Source organism: Aythya fuligula, chromosome 2 (assembly GCF_009819795.1).
Source record: "Aythya fuligula isolate bAytFul2 chromosome 2, bAytFul2.pri, whole genome shotgun sequence".
Taxonomy (NCBI): Eukaryota; Metazoa; Chordata; class Aves; order Anseriformes; family Anatidae; genus Aythya; species Aythya fuligula.
In genome coordinates, this window is record NC_045560.1 from 47763801 (window position 1) to 47783113 (window position 19313).

A 19313-nucleotide genomic window follows, 5' to 3' on the forward strand; every position below is an offset into this window, starting at 1 on the left:
GATTTGTTTGATTTTCCAAGTAAATATTTAAACACTTTGAAGGACGCTTCCAGTAGATGACAAGAGTTTTCCTCCCTTTTGTGAAGCTGGGTTTAAAACTTTCCATGCTACTGAACCCTGAACCTTGCTTTTTGCCCAAACAGAAAGTTATCCAAGTAAGGAGTTTTAAAGCAACAGTAATAACTAAAATGCAGATGATCTACCTGTTGCATTAATATTTAAAATGACTTATTTTCTTTGGGTGAAAAATGTAAAATGTCTGTGCAGGTAAGTTCAAAGTTAGAACCTGCATGGTAATGAAGACAAAAGAGCAATGTGAATGAAGTAGGCACATCTGCTACTCTGTGCTGTTTCCACTTTGTCCTGGTTTTGCCTGGGATAAAGTTAATTTTGTTCCTAGTAGCTGGTATGGTGCTGCGTTTTGGATTTAGTATGAGAATAATGCTGATGTTTTCAGTTGCTGACAGGGAGCAGCACTAACACTAAGCCAGGGACTTTTCAGCTTCTAATACTGCCCTGCCAGCGAGGAGGATGGGGGTGGGTGCACCAGGAGCTGGGAGGGGACACAGCCAGGAACGCTGACCCACGTTGGCCAAAGGGATATTCCATAATACCCGATGTCATGCTGAAAAATAAAACTGGGGAGGTTAACCAGGGAGCAGGTTGACTGCTATTCGGGGACTGGGTGAACATCAATCAGTGGGTGGTGAGCAATTGCACGGAATGTCAATTGCTTTGTGTATTATTTTATCATAATTATAGTAATAATATTTTCCTCTTCCATTTCCTTTTAAACTGTCTTTATTTCAACCCATGAGTTTTACCATTTTTCCATTCTCTCCCCCATCCCACGGGGACGGGAGGGACTGGCTGTGTGGTGCTGAGCTGCCTGCCGAGTTAAACCACTGCACAGTCATCGTGGCAGCCCTGTGAGTAACTTACATGTTCACCTCTTCTTTTGTCCCTTCACTTCACTCAGGGGATCAGCTGGCTCATGATAAATTGGGAGTTGGCACGCTCTGGGACGCAGCTGACACATCGCGTGCACTGTGACGGCTGTAAACTTTTTTCAGTCAGCTCTCTGGCTCCCTCAGGTCATAGTACTCAATTTGTCTGAGTCGAACAGGAGCGTCCAGCTAGCAGACAAGCAGATGTGCAATGTGGTTGTCTGTGAGTGCTTACAGCATGCTGCTCTGTCCAGGCCTCGCTAGCCTGAGCAGAGCCACAGACACAGTTTCTCTTTGCCAGTTATGTGGGCATCGCTTTGGTTTCATTGAAAGTGTGTGTTTCACACCGTAGTTTCTAGTTATTGAATTCCCTGTACGACTGTTGGGTAGTTAAATACATAGCAAAAGCATAGCAGTTGCTGGTACACAGCTGCCTCTGTCTGTGCATAACTGCAAGTAGACATGAGGGGAGTTAAATACTGTCTTGCCAGGAGTACACGCTCCCTTGTTAGACTCGTGTTGAAGTGCTTTTTTTGGTCTTTTAGGAAGGGAGCCTAGGAGAGGGGTTTGTAACAGCATCTCTGTGTGAAACTAGGATGTTTGCCGGATGGAATGACATCCAGCTGCATCAGCATTTTGGCTGTGGTTTTGTGTGGTGGGGACAGTTACTCCCCCCTTCTTTCTCTGCAGTAGTATTTAATCCTTTTCATAAGACATTGAAAATAAAATCAGAAATGGAGAGTCGAACGATAAAGTGGCAATTTGTTATAAAAAAAACTTACGTTGATAGCTGTAGAATCTTATTTAGAATATATAGAAGAAAAGCTCATAGCAACATCCAGCCACATGAGGGTGCTCTCGGGTTTCCCAGTCTTCAGCAGAGCCACTCACCTGGAGCCTGTGGGGGACTGATCCTGCTTTCAGGTCTGTTGTGCTACCTGTAGAAATAGTGAATAAACAGATTTTGAAGCCTTCTCTTCTGGAGGCTGAAAAAAACAGTTCTTAGTTTCTTCATGTATGCCATGTACCTCAGCTCCTTAGTCATCTTGGTGACCCACTCCTGGGCTCATTTCAGTACAGCAATGTCTTTCTTGTACCTAGTGGCACAAAACTGAACACAGTATTCCCAATAGGGTCTCGAGGGTGTTGAACAGAGAGGAATAAACACTTCTCTCCACCTGCTGGCTGCACGCTTACTCAGCTGTATAGTTCAGTATGCAATTGGCTGCCTTTGCCCCAAGGGCTGACTCATGTTCAGTTTGCCAGGCTCCCCTCCACTTTTCCACAAGCCTCCTCTCTAGTAAGGCAGTCCCCTATAGCTGTCCTGTGGCATGTTGTTATTGCTCCCCGGGTGTGCAACTGCACTGAACTTCATGGTATTCCTGTCAGCTTGTATCTCTATCCCTTAGAATAGCACCCCATAACTTGGTGTCGTTCATGAACTTCTTATCCAAGTTGGTAATAAAATGTTAGGGAGTATTGGCCCTGATATTGATTGCTTAGCAGGTTGCCTTGTAACTGACCATCAATTGTGTGTTTTTCCATTGAGAGGAGAAATTTGTAGAGCCTGATGGTCCAAGACAATTTTCTGCACTCTTTATTCTCCACTTACCAGTTGGTATCTTGCTAATAAGCATACTGTAAGAGACTGTCAACTGCTTTGCTAAAGGCAGATATATAAACAATATCCAATCCTTTCTTCTTTCCCTTAAAGTCAGTCATCTCCTAACACAAGGTAATCACATTGTTCTAATGCACTTTGCCCTTTGTAAATCTGTGTTGTCTGTTACTAGTCACCTTTTTGTCCTTCATGTGCTTTGAAATGGATTGGAGGAACCATTTTCTTCCATATTTCTTCCATAATCCTCCTAGCGATAAGGTTAGGGTGACTGGCATGTTGGTTCCACATATACTCTTCATCGAAGATGGGTGTGATTTTTTTTGTTGTTTGTTTTTCTCCTTTTCCTTTTTCCTGTCATTGAGAACCCATCCAAATCACCATGAACTTCTAGAGGTGACTGAAAACATCCTTGAAAGACATAAGCCTGCACTTTCACATCCTTAGAAGTATCCATTAACATAAGTGCTTCCAAACTCATACCTTCATCATCTGTGGGTAATACTTCATGCACTCAACCCTGTTAGTAGGGCTCAGGAACTGTAGAGGGCAGTCCTTACCAGTGAAAGCTCATTAAAGTATTATTAATGCAAGAAAGCAGAATATAAGTTTACATCCAAGAGAATTAGTTGTCCAGCTTTCATTGTGATACCCTGCTTTGCTGCCTGTCTCACGTATTTCAGTTCTAAGCAAAGCAGGCAGGTGAGAAGAAACTGTTATTTTCTATATGATAGCCAAGTTGACAGACACTAATCTCCCTGCAGATTTCCAAAAAATCTTCCAAGGTGAAATACTTTTAGTTCTTAGTAGAGATATGTTGGTAGCTCTGTTTTTTTCAGTGGTTTGTAACACTGGGTGACAAGAAATGTGCTTAAGGAAGTGTTGTTACCCAACTTTGTTCAGACATAATGGACAAGCTGGACAGCTTGCTAGGGAAAAAAATCTGGCTGCAGCACGCTTTTAGGATCTTGTTATAGATCCTGGCACATCTATATTTTGTAGATTTCATGTATTTCTAAAGAATGCTGTCTTTGCATTTATATAAGCGATTTAGAATCAGCAGTTCAACACCTCAACTGGGCCCATACATCAACAGTTACGTCCTGTACAAGAGATGGAGGGATAGCTTGCACCCAATTGCTGCTGCTGATTTTTGTAAATAGACTCAATATGAAAGGTAGACATGCTGTCACTCTGGAAAGCTGCTCGTCTGATACATACTCAAGACTTCTACTTCCATTTACAATTTGTCTTAGTCTGTTGGAAGTAAGTCCCCTGAGATAACCATACCCCATGCAGTATGTGGAGTGGGAGGAATGGTCAACGAGGTGACCCAAAGGGTGGGCACATAGAAGTGCTGAGCTAGGTGGCAGCTCTCACTTGGTCCCAACTGCAATGATGTTAAGTAGGATGTCTGAGCTGGCATAATGCACTTTATGAAGTGAGCTGTATGTGGAGCTGATGGTAAAGGAATATCCTTATTGTTGCATTCAGCCTGATTTATTTTTTTCCACTGCATTTTGTGTCCTTTATGTTTTATTAGCCTTCTGTCATTTAAAGTGCGCCAGGAATGTAAAATTAATAGTTTCTGCTAAGCTAGAAATAGGGAACGCATTTAATAAGACTGCCATTCAGAAGCTCTTATGTATAAATAAAGGTGTTAATAAGGCATTTCCTTTTGCTGGATATTGAAAGGCACGTATCACTGCAGCATCATTGCTGTTTCATGGGGGGGAAAAAAGAAAAAATGACCTTTTCTATTTAAACCCAAGTGTCATGTTTTTAACTTGTAATGGACTACACCGACTATCCTTGAATAAAAACTATTAGGGATAACTTTATTTTACTGAAAGATTCCCACCTTCACCCCCTATGCACTCCCACTTTAAAAACAGTGATTTCCCAAATATACATTGACTAGAAAAGGATTTACAAGCCCTAGGTAGATTTTTCAAGTAACAAGAAAAATCTTTGGTATGTTCCAGTTAGCCAGTCTCCCTGGGCTGTTTGCTTTTGGGAGGAGATGCAGGAAATTCCATGTTATGCCTGAGGTCTGAAACCAGAAAACTAAGCAGTGGATTAGACTTTTATCTAGATATTGCTCAGGTTTGGTGAGATGAATAGTGACTGTGCTCTGTGGTATTGAGGATCAGCAGCGCCTTGTATAAAACTTCCCCCTTTCTACTAATGAGTTTTGCTTACTAATTATTCTTTTAAGACAGTGAGTTCACAGTTGTCTTTATTAATGTTTATTTTTTGTGTTATTTTTTATGAACCTGCAGGCCCAAGGCATACTGAAGAGCAAAAAGCAAACAAGCACCCCTCTGGTACAAAGTGCCAAATTGTCACTTTTGATGCTGGCAAATTAACAGGTTGCCCGAAGAGCAACTTACATATGCTGACAAGAAGAAACTTGTTTAGGAATTAGTCCTAGGCTCTGTTCCCAAATGCTGGGGAGATAGGCATCGCTAAGGAAAACAGCACAGAGCTAGGCATCCAGCGCAGTGGCTGTTTGATGGGAATGCTGCGGTAGCACAGACTTGGCTGGCACATAGAAGCTGATAGCTAAACTTTTGGTTTGTCGTACTTTGGATAACATAGGGAATCTATTTCTTCTGAATTTAGTGAATTTAGAAGAAATATTTTCTTCCTATGCCTGTACTCTGTCTCAGCATGACAGTCAACTTTTGAAGAAATGCAGTATGTTATCATCTCCCTTCCCTCCCTCCTGGCAAGAAACATTTTATTATTACAAGCACCCTAAATAAACAATTTTAGAAGAGAGAATTGCAGTAGATATCAGGACAAATGGTTTAGACATATAGCAATGAGTATTTTTAAGAGGCATGGTTAAAAAAAAAAAAAGTTAAAATGAATGTTCAAGTTGAGATATACAAATTAATAGCACTGTAATGTGTCTGGAAAGAAGAACTTGCCCATCTCCTGCATAATGAAATAAACACAAGTTTTTGCCTATGGTGTGAGAAATTACATTTTTTATCATGTTAGAAATGCATCAGATGTTCATGTATTAGACTGCTTTTACTTGCAACTTATGTCAAACAGTTTTTGTTTAAAAACTGATTTCAACTGAACTGCAGAATAATTTATTTAAATTTAAAAAATAGTAAATAAGCTACAGTATATTGCATATTTATTTTGTGGGAACATACTTTTTAAAAAAGACTATTTTTTAAATATCTATTTTTGATAAATTTTCAATAAAATTAATTTGCTCATCTTTTTTCTTATCTCATTCTTTTTACTCTCAGTCATTCTTCAAAGACAGAGAGGGAAGCACGTGTTCATTCAGTTCCCAATTGCTGTTTCCCATTATTTGAATAAATGAGGTATTTTTACAGAAAAATCTTAAAAAGTAAAAAAATGTACTTGCAGGAGCAAACAAAGCTTTCTAAGGTCTGGTTCCAGTGAAATAGTTGGTAATTTTTGTGGTTTAGTATTTTACTCTTTAAAGCTATGCAGTAGATGCACAGTGATTTAAGTAATATAATAGCTTGGTAATCACAGGCCTCAGTTTATATTTGTAATCATATTTTAAACTTTTAATTGGTTCTGTTTTTCAGAGTAAAAGTTTTAAATGTTAAAATTTCATTTTATCATGTTACTAGAACAATTACATACACTCTGTGTGTGTGAGGAGATGACAGTGCTGAGTGAGGTTGGGGAAGAAAGTAACCTAGAAGAATGGGAGAAGAATGTAACCTAGCTGTCCCTGGGAAGGTGCTGCCTGTATCCTCTTGAATCAGTAACAGATAAGGTAGCTTTTTTTCTGCAAATCATGAATTTATGGTGAGTCAGGGCATATGCAGTCTCCCTTCAGATACTTTGATGGCTAGTAATCAGTATGTTTTACTCCTTGTGGAGGGAAGTCTAGCACCAGTAATCCTGAAGTTCTTCATGTCTCCTTTCATGTGCATTTATTATGTGCCCTAATTTCTCTTTGTGCTGCTCTGTGATCAGTATGCATTACACATATTGCATCAGGATCCTATGTTCCTTCCCATGGGTAGGGGAAAAATCCCAAACCCAGAATTCAGTTCTGACATTTAGTTTTACTTGCATTGTAGATTAAAAAAAAAAAAAAAAGGGGGCCTTGTTCAACCTGGATGGATTCTATGGAGACATAGGAACTAGAGAAATGAAGACAGATCCTCATAATTTCAGGGAAACACTATTTAATTTTAATAGCTGCTTAAAGCTATCTTTTTTACTATTACTTAGTGCAGCTGAAAAGCCTGATGAGAACTTTGGAGATTAAACATTTTAAATATTCAAAATATCTCTGCTTCTTCAATGAAGGTTTATGAGATTTAGGATTTTTTTCCCCACATCAAAACCAGGACCAATATAGCTGTTTCTAAACTAGAGAGACTGCTTTGTTTTTATACACGCTAGCCTTTGTGGGTTTCCTGCCCTCTGTGGGTTACTTACTTATTTACACCCGCCCACACCCCACCCCACATAAAACTTGACAAAAAAAAGGATTTTCTCCTTATCTCCGATTTGTATAGCCTTTGGAGAAAACAAAACAATACAAAACAAACTGTTGCTGGTTTAAAAAATTCTCTACTTCATTTCCCCCTTTTTTTTCTTGTCCATTTATACAAACCACCAAAACTGGGAATGACTCCTCGCCTATGTTGAAGTTTTACATTGCTGTACTTTCTCTAATCTTTGTACTCTGGCATGTAAAAAAATCAAAGCAGTTATTTCAGAAAACTTAATTTGCTCTAAATTCCTTACTTTGTCTTCAGAGACACTATTTACTCTCTTATGCCTTACTTCACTCCCTGTTGGGAGTAGGATGTAGCAGAACATGTAACTGTGCACCGAGGGAAAATAGCGAACTTAATATCAAAATGACTTAAGATAATCTTTATCTACAAGTTCCTCGTTAAATTTCTGTGTGCAGTGGCTGTCAAAGGCTGTTCTTTGACAGCCACTGCGCACAGAAATTTAACGAGGAACTTGTGGGTAAGACTGTTGTTCAGCAGTCAATTATTTATGGTTCATCAGCTGTCATTGCTGCATCCCCTGCACTCCTGAGTAAGGGATGTGTAAAGGATGTGGCAAAGGAAGGCAAAGTCCTGCATCACTTGGTCAGGAGAACAAAGGCTGAAACCTGTGGGGACAGAGTCATCTAACTGGTAGACACTGACAGCGTGCTGTCTTCTGTTTGCTTTGGATTTTTTGTTGTCATTTTAAAAACTAATTATATTTATAATGGGGCATAACAGCCGAAGGCTTTTGCCTCCAGCAGTGGCTGGATGCCAAACCCTTTGGCAGCAATGCCTGCCTAAGATAGTCCTGATCCTCCTCCTCTCCTCCCGATACTCCCCCTCCTGCTCATCCCAACCTCCTCGCCCTCACTTTCTTGCTCTCGCAGTGGTACTGAGAAAACTGTTCCTGGGATTATGTTTCGAACCAAATAAAGAACAGATCTGGCTGATGATGCAGGCTTTTTTTTTTTTTTTTTTTTTTTTTTTTTTAATTTAAAAAAAGCCCACATTCTTCATCTTCAATAAGAACTAGCTGCTTCAGGAAACTAAACAGTTGTCCTGTTGCAGCTTGAGGGGGGTGAGAGGGGCTTAAACTTCTGCTTGCAAATGTGAACAGTTTGTGAGTGCATGACCTGCATTGCAACCAAACTCCTTAAATCCATTACTGCTACCTTTCTTTCCAGATCTTGAAGACACCTTGACTAATGCAACATTAAACTGTAGACGCGAGGTGTTCAGAAACCCTGTGGTATTCAAAAATGCATCTTGCTTAACCATCACTGCTCCTGTCAAAGCAGGGATTTATCTGCGGTCAGACTAAACAGCTGGGAAGTTGAAGGGGAAATTCTGTTTCAGGGTGGCTCTGTTTCACTTGGCTCCTCCAGTTACAAGTGCTGTAATCAGTAAAGCAGCCTGCAAGCACTCAAGTGAAACTCTGTATGGATCTCCCTCCCTATAAATTCCTCCTGCTAATGTAATGAAGTCACTTGTATGGAAATTTCTCCTGTTTGGTCACCACATACAGTACTTTAGATCTCTGCAGACATGTGGTAAATAGAGTAAGTTTTGGTTTAAATGTTGTAAGAGAACACTGCAGGCTATGTAGGATATGGAAAACCTTCCACTGCCAGAAGGCCCTTTTTTCCTTTCCTTAAAAAATCATATGGAGAATGAAATTATTTCTAACTTCATCTACCTAAAAAATATTTTTGTTTCAAAATGATTTTCCACAGTTAGTTCTACAAGTGCCAGTATGCTTACCTGATGTTTATGCTAGCAAGTCAGAAATTATATTTGAGATTTTTCTGTTAGTGCTGGCCAGAAATTTGTGAATTGATTGTTGGGGAAAAAGGTTGTCACTGGCGGATGATCACATGTTCACAAACACACGCATAAATGATTTCAACGAATTTGTTTCATCATCATGATTTGTTCATCTGTAAAGGGTAGGATTTATGCTGAGCGAAGATGCTTTCTGACCTGAATAGGTCTAGTGACTGGGTGGTCCCTTAGGATTTAGAAAAACCTGTGCTGAAGGTTCTTATTTCAAACCATAGAAGGAAAAAATTTGAATCTTTTTCCCGAATCCCATCTGTATGTTTGCTTCTCTTCCTCCTCACAAGGTTTTCAAAGTTTTGTTCTGCTATACAGCAAAAATCCAGAAATACCAATTTATTTTTTCAAAACAGAAATCTTGTTCACCACCCTCCCCTTTTGTTCTTATTTGCAATTGATATTTAGAAGGATACACTATGAAACAGAGCAGATTGTGCGGTCACTTTGAGGTACTAGCATCTTTGTAATGAGTTCTGATTATTAAAGAAAATGTCTAAGGTTGTCATATGGCAGTCAGAGAATGGACAGAAGGAGAGAAGCACGTGAAAGAAAAAAAAGATCCAAAAGCTTCCTACAGCTTTCTACGTGCATCTGAGGATTCTGAGGTGTTAAACTACTGATACTGAAAATGGGTCGTTCTGAGGTTAATTTAGGCAATTGCCAGGAGATGTTTAGCAGGCCACACGGCATACTTGAGCAGAGGAGGCAGCTGCACAACGCATGACTCTGTTTGGGTACTAAATTAGTAGGGCCAGTTTGGGGGTTAGAATTTGTCTTGCCTGGTGGTGGGTTACCTAGGCAACAAGGACTAAACTTTCAAAAAAAGATCCTAAATGAAGAGAGGAGTTTATATTTTTAGGAAGGCAGTTTAGCTTTGTGTTGTATACATGTTTGCAAATGCATGCCCGACTTTGGGTTCAGAAAACAAAAAAAAAAATCACACAAATGCTTTCTTTCTGTGGTGTCTTCACAACAGAGGAAATGGGGCCTCAGGTACCTCAGCTCAGGGTTAATTAAGAGAGATCATTTCTCTTTATGCAAGTCAGTTGGTATTTAGTGTTTTCCCCAGCGACCTGCAGTTCAAAAGGGGGGTGTGTTGTTGTCTGACCGTCACTTCAAGAGTTTCTGCGGGTAACTTGCTGTATTGTGTGTGCAGCCTGGCATTGTAGTCTCTGGTGCTGTGGTAACTGAGACAGCCTGCATCTAGACTAATGAACAACTTGTTTTTGTAGTATTTAATATTTTTATTAATCTCTGTAAGTCTAATTGTAGTCTTGGAATGGAGTATGATGTGTACACATTGTTTCTAGCAGTGTAGTAGGCTTGCTATCTTTTGAGAATTAGACTCACTATAGTAGGCTTAATATCTTTTGAGAATTAGACTGTGCTAATTAGACTCTAAATTAGCCTCGGTACTATTGAAAATAAATTAAACTGTTTCCAATAGAGTTTGTAACTCCAGCTACAAGAACCTGGAGCCAAGGCAGCCTGCTCTGCAGTACTTAACCAATTGCCTCTTAGAGAGAAGTCTTTTTTCTGGAGACCTTTGTGAACTGCCTGATAGGGCTGTGGGTGGTCACTTAGAGAAGCCGTGCTGAGGGTAGTGTAAAATGCTGTTGAAATGATTGTAAAAATAGTAACTTGGTGCTATACGTTCTTGCTGTGACATCCGCCTCATCCCTGGTTAAAAAAGAAGCTGATTTCTATAGTTAGCGTAGTATCTAGCCGAAAGAAGAATTTAGCTCTAATCTGCTGCCTCCATGGTTAGTGTCGTTTGGAGTGAAGGCCAGACTTCAGGGCTGTCCTTGTGGGCAAAGGGCTGGGGGATTTATTTGCTTACTTTGACTTCCTGTGATCCTGTGGTACTTTGGGATTTTCGATGCTCTTGGCAGGAGGTGAGCAGGATCAGGGATGTTTGCCTCCCGTAGTCATCAAAATTCCTTCTTCTGGGTTGCTCCCTGGGCTTGCCATTCCTCTTCTTCCCTGGCCGCTTCTTGAGATGCTCCTCCTGAAGTCCACGCTTGCTGTCTCATGTGGTTTATAAAGCTGTTCGTGCTGCTTTCACTCCGGCTTTCAAATGCATAGTTTGTTTTCCACAGTGCTAATTCCTTTGGGTCACAGCTACCACATTTCAGTAGCTTTCCTAGCTCCATTATCTGCCTAATTATTAAGCTGTTCTCCTTCATCAGTCATCTTGTAGGTCAGATAATAGCTGCCTTTTCCAGCCGTTGAGATGATCTCATAGAGGCAGTGAGTAAGAAGAATGGTCAGTGCATTGGAGTAGAAAGAGGGAGCCTTTTTCTGCTCTGAACAGGCCAAAGTAGCAGGATCACAGTAGATTATTTCTGTGTTAATGTTACTGAGAAGGCCAGTCTTCACAGAGGAAATGCAGTCCTATTTTTCCTATTCATTTTGATATATCTAGGATAAATTTAAGTGCCTTGCCTTAGTAGCAATATCGGTATGTATTTGTGGCGGTGGGCCTCTCTTTTTTCTTCTAACCTGACTGACCTGCTGTAGGAGTACAGAGTTGGTGTTTTCTCTCAGCAGGAATTGGGAGGAAAAGATTGGATGCATGTGTTTCACGAGGTAACTTGGTAGGTTGTTGCAAGAATACCCTCTGCGCGATTGCCTTGAAAACATCTGCCATCTGTATTAAAACAAAAAGTCTTTCTTCTCCTCTGCTTACTTCATAATTTTGCTTTCTCTTCAATTTAGCAGTAGTGCCATGAGGAATATAGATGCATGTATGTGTACATATGAAAACACACATGAAAATTTCAACAGAGGCTGGTTGTCGGGCATCACAAGTGATGTAGACAATTTTTTATCTTTTTGCAAAAACAGCATGAAATGCTGAAGGTGAGTTAAAGGTAGTTTCAGGGACTTGTCTTTCTTTTTTTTTTTTTTTTTTAATTTAATTTTGTGGGTTTATACAACTGCATTTTTCTCTAGAATGTTTTTTTATTCTTTTTAGTGTGAGCCTCCCATAAATTGAAGCTTGTGTACAAAGCAAATTACACTGTTAGCACAGCAAAGGCTGTTTGTCAGCTGCCCAGGGAGAGTGTTTTGGTTTGGGTTTTCATTCTTAGCTGTCTTTTGTATTGTTAGCAGCAGGGGGTGAAATTTTCAGACTAAGTCTAACTTTTAAATTGCTGATCCTTAAGGTTCACAAAATAGTCAATAGGGCTGTTACTGCTAATTATCTCTGGTAAAGACCACTGTGCTAAGTTATATTCAAGGGTTTCCCTTAAGCCAAAGGCCATAAAATCAGGAAAAGAGCAAAATAATGGGAAAGGTGAGGTGTTACGAAATAGAGTGTGGTTCTGTGACTTTTTAATATATACCAGTTCATTTGCATGTTTGTTTTTTTTTTAAGTAACTAATGTGTTAACCTTGCAATTATTAATTTCCTTTGGTGAGGTGGTTGAGTGGACCTTAGAGAAACTGTAGGAGAACACTGAGGAACTGAGGAACTGTATGGAGTATGAGCGTAACACTGAGGTGGGGACAGTGCTGGAAAAAAAAAGAGGTACATATCACCCCACTCCTGTATAGCTCTGTTGACAAGGAGGAAGAAGAGTGGGTGACAACCTGATAGTGGGGAAGAAATGAACTTGATGTGACAAAGCAGAGAGCTAGTATAAGAGACTATAAAAGCTGGTGACAACACATAAAATGAGGCAAAGAAAAATAAGCCAAGTATGTGCCTTCAAAGGATCCCCAAAATGGATTTCATTAAATGACAAAAATTTGTTTTGTATATGTTTGGTTGATACTTCCAGAAGGTTTAAGACTTTCTGGATTATTTTGCTTCCATCCTAGAAGTTCTAGAGAAGAAGCAGAGACAGCATTTGGGTACTACCGAGTGTGAAGGCCAGATAGTAGGAATCTGTAGGACAGGAACATTGTAAGATAGACACAAGGAGATGCTTGTGTACTGTGGTAGCAGGGCTGTCAGATACTGAAACGTAAACAGAGATGCAGAAATTCCTAGGTCACAAGCCTGAAGGAATGGCGATACAGAGGGTGTTGATAGTAGCATCTTCATCTGTGCATGATGAAGGATTCCTTATTATATATTTTTTTTTTCTGAAGAAGAGGAGTTTGGATCAGAGCCAGAAGTTCTTGGTGCTAAACTCTCATTTCTTCTCTTGTACCCTGCGTGAAACATAGCAAGTGCCTCTTTAGTCCCAGAAAGTGTAAAAGAAATTCTGGCTTCACACAGTATGTTGCAGGTTTCTATCACTTTCTCAAAAAAAAAACAAAGAAAAAAATCCTAAATGCACCAGTATTCACTGTATGTGTCTTATGCTGCTTCCTTTCTTCTTCTTACTGAAAGAAAAGAAGTGTCTAGCTGGATACATTGCTAATGAGCATGAAAGAATTGGTTATGGATCACCTAGGAAGAGTCATGCAAAGCCCTCCAGGTATTTCCTGGGTGCCCAGTGGGGTGCTCATGAATTTCCGAACTGGGGATTGGAGAAACGCACCTGCTGACTGGGGAGCTGTCGAGGATGAACAAGATGGGAAGTACATCTAAATGTCCTATCAGGGAGCATAGCAATAGGACGAGGTAATGATTTTAAACTAATAAAAGATTGATTTAGCTTAATCATTAAGAAGAAATACTTTACTGTGAGAATGGTGAGGCACCAGTTTTAGGATGTCAAAGGCTTTGCTTCCCAAAAGAAACTAACATAGCTGATGTTGTAAAATGCTTCTTGGCTAAAAATAATTTAACCATTTGGACCTCTGTGTCACACTCACCCTCTCTTGAAAGCCAACACTGTAGACTTTTTATGTCAGTTGGCATTTACACCACCCCAGAATCTTGAATTTTCTGCTTTCAGTTTGTCTTGACTAATGCCAACCACGGCTATTTGTAATAGTGTATCTGCCTGCTTAACATTTTTCATGTCTAGCCTGCAACATGCCTCTCAAAGGAGTATTTTAATCTCATCTTTCTTCATCCTTAATCTACATTGGCTTTTCTGCATCTGCCCTCCCCCCTAGCATCAATAGGATTTTCAAACATAAAGAGGAGGAGGGGGAGCTAGTGAGAAGAGTGAACAGTGCAAACAGTGCCTTCCTATTTCAGGGAATAGAAAGGTATGCATCTGGGCTTAACTTGGACAGATTTTGAGATGACTGATGGAAATAAACTGTGGTGCAGTGGAATTTCCTGTTTCATCCTTTTAAAGAAAAAGGGTGATGTTTGCAGGGGAGCAGAAGTGCCAATATTTTCTTTATCGTTCACAATTTTCTTCAGATGTAAATATTTTCAATAATAATTTGTAACCTTGGTTATAAACAAGAAATGTACTCATAAATTTTGGAAACTAGAATTTATGCATAACTTAGTATAGCAAAATGGACACTGCATAGCATCATGATAGTTTTGAGCAAAAGATGAAACAGAAGAATCTCAGTCTCTTTCCTTGTTTATTAATTAATTGCTTCAGCTGAAGTCCTGTTTCACGCAATGGTTTTCTCATCTGTGTGTGTATTATAACAGAAATAATAGTTAAGGTTTTCAGATAAAGGATGATGGCTAAATTACTGCCATTACCAGATTTCCTCTCTGCCTAATACTGGGTTCAGAGATGTATTTACGTGAATGGAAATGAACTTCAGGGTAAAAATACTGAAAAGGCACACGAACAGCTGACAAAGTAGGAGGTATTCATGTGTTCAGGTGCTTGCACAAGGCCATGGATCTTGTAGCTGGCCTCATGGTAGGTCTATGAACATTGACTTCTTTTATTTTAGAGATGTGCTCTGTTCATTTCTGTTATGACAATGAATTTGGGGAAATAAAAATGTGGTGTACAGTGATGATTATCTTCAAAAGGGTCTTTGAGCATGTGGAGAATGCAGGAGGAAAAACACAAGGTATGCAGAGCAACTGTGGCAGCTGTGTGAGGGTTCAGTAAGTGAGGGGCCACGAGTCCTGATGCCATGCAAGCGAGTTCCAAACTAAGCTGCTGAGTCCATCCTTTGAGGTGTAACAACTATGTGCCCAGCTTGAGAGCCAAAAGGGCCTCTTCTAGGGCTGGAGGAGCGTGGCTGGTGTGCTCTTGTCTATGGCTGCCACTTGTTACTAATCTTCTGGTAGTGGTCTGTGTCAGTTGTCTGATCAACACTGTATAAGGTTGAATGACCCGTGCTGGAAAGTAAATGCAGGTTTTCCACCCAATGTGTTTGAATGTAAGAGGTCTGAATTATAATAAAATAATTGCCTCTTTAAGGGATGAAGGCCATTGCTTGAGGTGTCTGTAAAAAAACAAACAAACAAACTAACTAAAGTCTCTGAGAACATCTCAGAACCGGCGTTTAAAGAAGTAATCCGGTCAAAGTAGCTATTATGTCTTAATCCAAAGCCGTCAGTAGCTCTCCTCTTCTAGAATGGACGCTGCTTTTTTAAATGATCCATAATCTTGCCACATTTTTATCTCTGCACACTTTTTTTCTACTGCTCATTATTCTGTCCTCACTGTCAGCCCAAATGCCTCTGTCCCAGAGGGTCTCTATTTTAACATTTGCATAGTGTCAGGTCTCTTTTGGTGGGTTAGGCCATTTGCTTGGGATTGCTCAAGAAGCTGAGTGCATAGTGGAAAAATCAGTGAATTTACTCTGTTCTCCCTCTTGCTAATTGGTGTTAGACTAAGGATAGCATAGCATGGAGTAGTTCAGTTGGAAGGGTCATTGATTCAGTGGTCATTGATTCCTGCTGCCTGACCACTTCAGGGATAGCCAAAAGTGAAGCCATATTGACGAGGACATTGTCCAAACATCTTTTGAACACTGGCAGGCATGGGGCATCACCCACCATGCTGGGAAACCTGTTCCAGAGTTTAATCTCTCTCATGATAAAGAAATTTAATGTCCAGTCTGAACCTGCCCTGGCATAGCTGTGTGCCATTTCCACGTGTCCTTTCATCGATTACCGGGGGGAAGAGACGGGCACCTCCCTCTCCACTTCCCCTCCTCAGGAAGTTGTAAAGAGCAACGTGTTTGCCTCTCAGCCTCCTTTTCTCCAAGCTAGAGAGACCAAGTGTCCTCATCCTCTCCTCCCAGGACATGCCTTCCAGCCCTCTTACCAGCTTTGTTGCCATCCTCTGGATGCTTTCAAGTACCTTAACGTTCACTTTATATTGCGGAGCCCAGAGCTGTACACAGTATTCAAGGCGAGGCCACGCCATCACTAAATACAGTGAGGCAATCATCTCTTTTGACCAGCTGGCTATGCTGTGCTTAATGCGGTAAAGTAAAATGAATAATGTATTTCCTGCCTTGGTGGTTATGGCTGTCTTGTGATGTCCTTTTTCTGCTGCTTTCTGTTCTGTTCTTCCTTCACCCCCACAAACAAAAGCCTTCACAGAGCTCCAGAAGTGTGTGTGTGATGCTCGCATGCTGGGGTGGCTGTGCCAGCACCAGGGCTAATTTTATTTAGTCTTATGTCCCTGGAAGTGAACTCTGAGGTTGAGGAGGCACTGCCATAAAATACTGAAGGTCAACATTACATTGACAGTGGCTCTGTCAGTGTAATGTAATGATTATTTAATGTAGTGTAGTTCTTGTAGGTGATGGCTGACGTACAAAAATGCATTATGCAGCAGGTTGCGTATGGCTTCTGGCTGTTTTTGCCTCCTTCTTTGTATGGCAAAGAAAGGATTTAACTGGGTGCAGTACTTGTCTTGAGGCACGGTTTTGCCAAGTATTAAAAAAGGGAGAGTAGTTAATAAAGAGCGTCCACCAGACTAATAGCTTTTTTAACTTAAAGTGCTCTTAGAAAGGAAGACACGATCAGCAGCTGCAAATGAACAGTTATTTCAGGATTTTTATTATTGGAAATTCAGCTGTTGTTTTTCTATGCTGTCAATGACTATGGGTTTGTATATTTTATTATTCATCAATAAAATAAATGTGTATCTTCCAGTGGTATGTTGTTAATGTAAGCAAACATCACACTTGGTTTCTTCTTTGTCTTATTCCTTCTTGAGAGAGAGTATTTTGTGGCATAGTGTTCTCATAGGCGTAAAAATAAATGTAAACCTTACACTCATTTGTACTGGCAAAGTACAAATGTGAAAAAGTACACTTTGCCCTTGGAGAGCAAAGTGATGTCTGTGGGAGGTCTTGTTCCAGGTTGGATTCTCTTCACAGTTGTGCATCTTCCTCAGTAAACCTGTATTGCCTGTGCATCACAGCTTGCCCTTGGCTGCAGGCAGCAGTACCACACCAGGGTACAGAGCTGCGGACTTCAGGTGACCTTCTTTCAGTCTGCATTCAGGCAGTTTGAAGCTAAAGATAATGGTACTAAATGAAAGCACACTGGCATTGATGTACTTGGGACCCATGCTTGGTATTGTGAAGTTTTTTGTGGAGCACTTCCTGTGCCAACTCTGCTACATTCATCTCCAGAGTTTATGTTTCATACCTAAAGGTCAAAGATTTGTCTTAACAAAAATGACTTTTTTTAAAAAAAGTAATATTTAAATTAAAAATAAAGGTTTTGCAGGTCTTTGTTTTATTGTTCCCATATTGAACATCCCCACCAAAAAAATATTTTGCAAATCAAATTTTTCATTTTTTTTCTGTTTATATATATGTATTGAATTTTTATTTATTTATCTATTTATTTTAAAATAAATAATTTTCCTCTTATTTCTGCTTCTCCCCTTCCCCAAAGGCTGACAGTTGTACTGGTTCTCAATTCCACCCTGATAAACTTCGAGTTAGGTTGGAAAAACCTGTTTTAATTCCTCCATTCCCGTTCTGTTGCAGATTTTGACTTGAACTATTTTTGGCATTGGAGCAAGTTTACAGACTACGTGCAGTGTGTCCTGACCTTCACTGGTGTCACCGGTTACATCACTTACCTCTGGCTTGACTCATCTCTGTTCGTGGAGACACTGGGCTTCCTTGCAGTGTTCACTGAGGCTATGTTAGGTGTTCCCCAGCTCTACCGTAACTACCAGAATAGGTCTACAGAAGGAATGAGGTACGGTGTTTGTCTTAAATAAAACAATAAAGTGCGTGCATGTGTGTGTAGGTAAACTTTTGTATAGTGTGGGTATAATACTTTCTGTGTGGGGCGACATCATCTTTTTAAATTTTGCTTGAAAATACAGCAGTTGTTGGAGTAGGTCCTCTGTCAGCACACGCTGGTGCTGACCTTACTTATCCCTCTGAGGTTGGACCCATTGTTCAAGTCCAGCTGGGCAGTTCAAAGGTGGAATGTGTTTTATTAAAATGAATGTGTAAAACCACTGCTTTTGCCATTAGCAACATATTGTAGTTCAACTCAAGCTGTGCCACACTTCTGATTAGGAATGGACTAAAGAGAAAGTATTTTGAGTCTGCAGCTTGTCACTGTCAAGTGTAACTCACATATTTGCTCGTCACTTTTTTCTCACAAATTTATTCATCACTTTTATGTAATAGTGTATTTAAAAATACTGATATTTTAAAAAGCTCAAACATGAGAAGTTTACAGTCACATAAACAAGTGTGGGACAGAAAATTTTAATCTTGTGCCGACTGTTGGGGCATTAAACTAGATTTTTGTTTCATACGGTTTATTGGATATGTCAGTGTTAACACTAAGGTTTCCAAATTGCAAAGGCAACTTGTAAAATCTTTAAGAGAGGAAAAATTCACTGTGGTGCATCACTGCACAGGTCTGTAGAAACAATTCAGCTGCAAATTCAATTCACTAAGTGCTTTGGTCATTTGTGATTGACTTCTGTTTCCTTGTTTTGAAACACTTTCTCTTTCATTGATTTTAAGCTTGCTAGCCTAATTTTTACTTTGGTCACAACAAATAACCACTCCCCACCTCTCTCAGTTCAAAGTAATTATGTTTTTTGTGTGTTGATATTGTTTCCCTTGCTTGTTTGGCTTGGAAACACTTATGTTAGCTACTTAAGTTCTTTTCCAGCTTGAAATGTTTTTGAGGGAATGTTTAGAAATCTGCTTTGATGCTCAAGGCATTTTTTGGTTGGGAGTACATTTGGCACAGAGTCAGGATTTTCTCCCAAAATATTTGATTGTTTTGCATGCACACGATGCCTTGGTATTGTCTGTACCCATGATACCCAGACAACAATTTACCTGCTAGACCTTGTTCATACGCTGGTTTGATTTTTCCCTGTATGTTTTTTACCTATGAGTTGTAATAACATAATGCCATATTATAATAGCTGCTGCCAGGTAGAGTTTAGCTTTTCCTTAGTTCCTCTCTGGAGATCTGAGCTTAGTTTTCTAGTCTCCTGTATATGCTATTTCGTAAAAGAAGGAAAAAAATCTTTGTGTTTTCATGTAAAGCATTAAGCAAAGAATTGCAGAATTCTCATCTAAAACTGCTTCAGAAAAGAATGCTGTGTT

At 39.9% G+C, this 19313-nt stretch overlaps 1 protein-coding gene across 3 annotated transcripts in view; it reads left to right on the forward strand.

Moving 5' to 3' along the window:
• The window catches only part of SLC66A2 (solute carrier family 66 member 2), a 49674-nt gene that overhangs the window by 14812 nt on the left and 15549 nt on the right, over positions 1-19313 (forward strand). For all 3 annotated transcript variants that reach the window (XM_032182251.1, XM_032182250.1, XM_032182252.1), the window contains one exon: positions 17712-17928. In XM_032182251.1, the coding sequence (XP_032038142.1) occupies positions 17712-17928 (217 nt within the window). The remainder of the gene's footprint in view (positions 1-17711; positions 17929-19313) is intronic.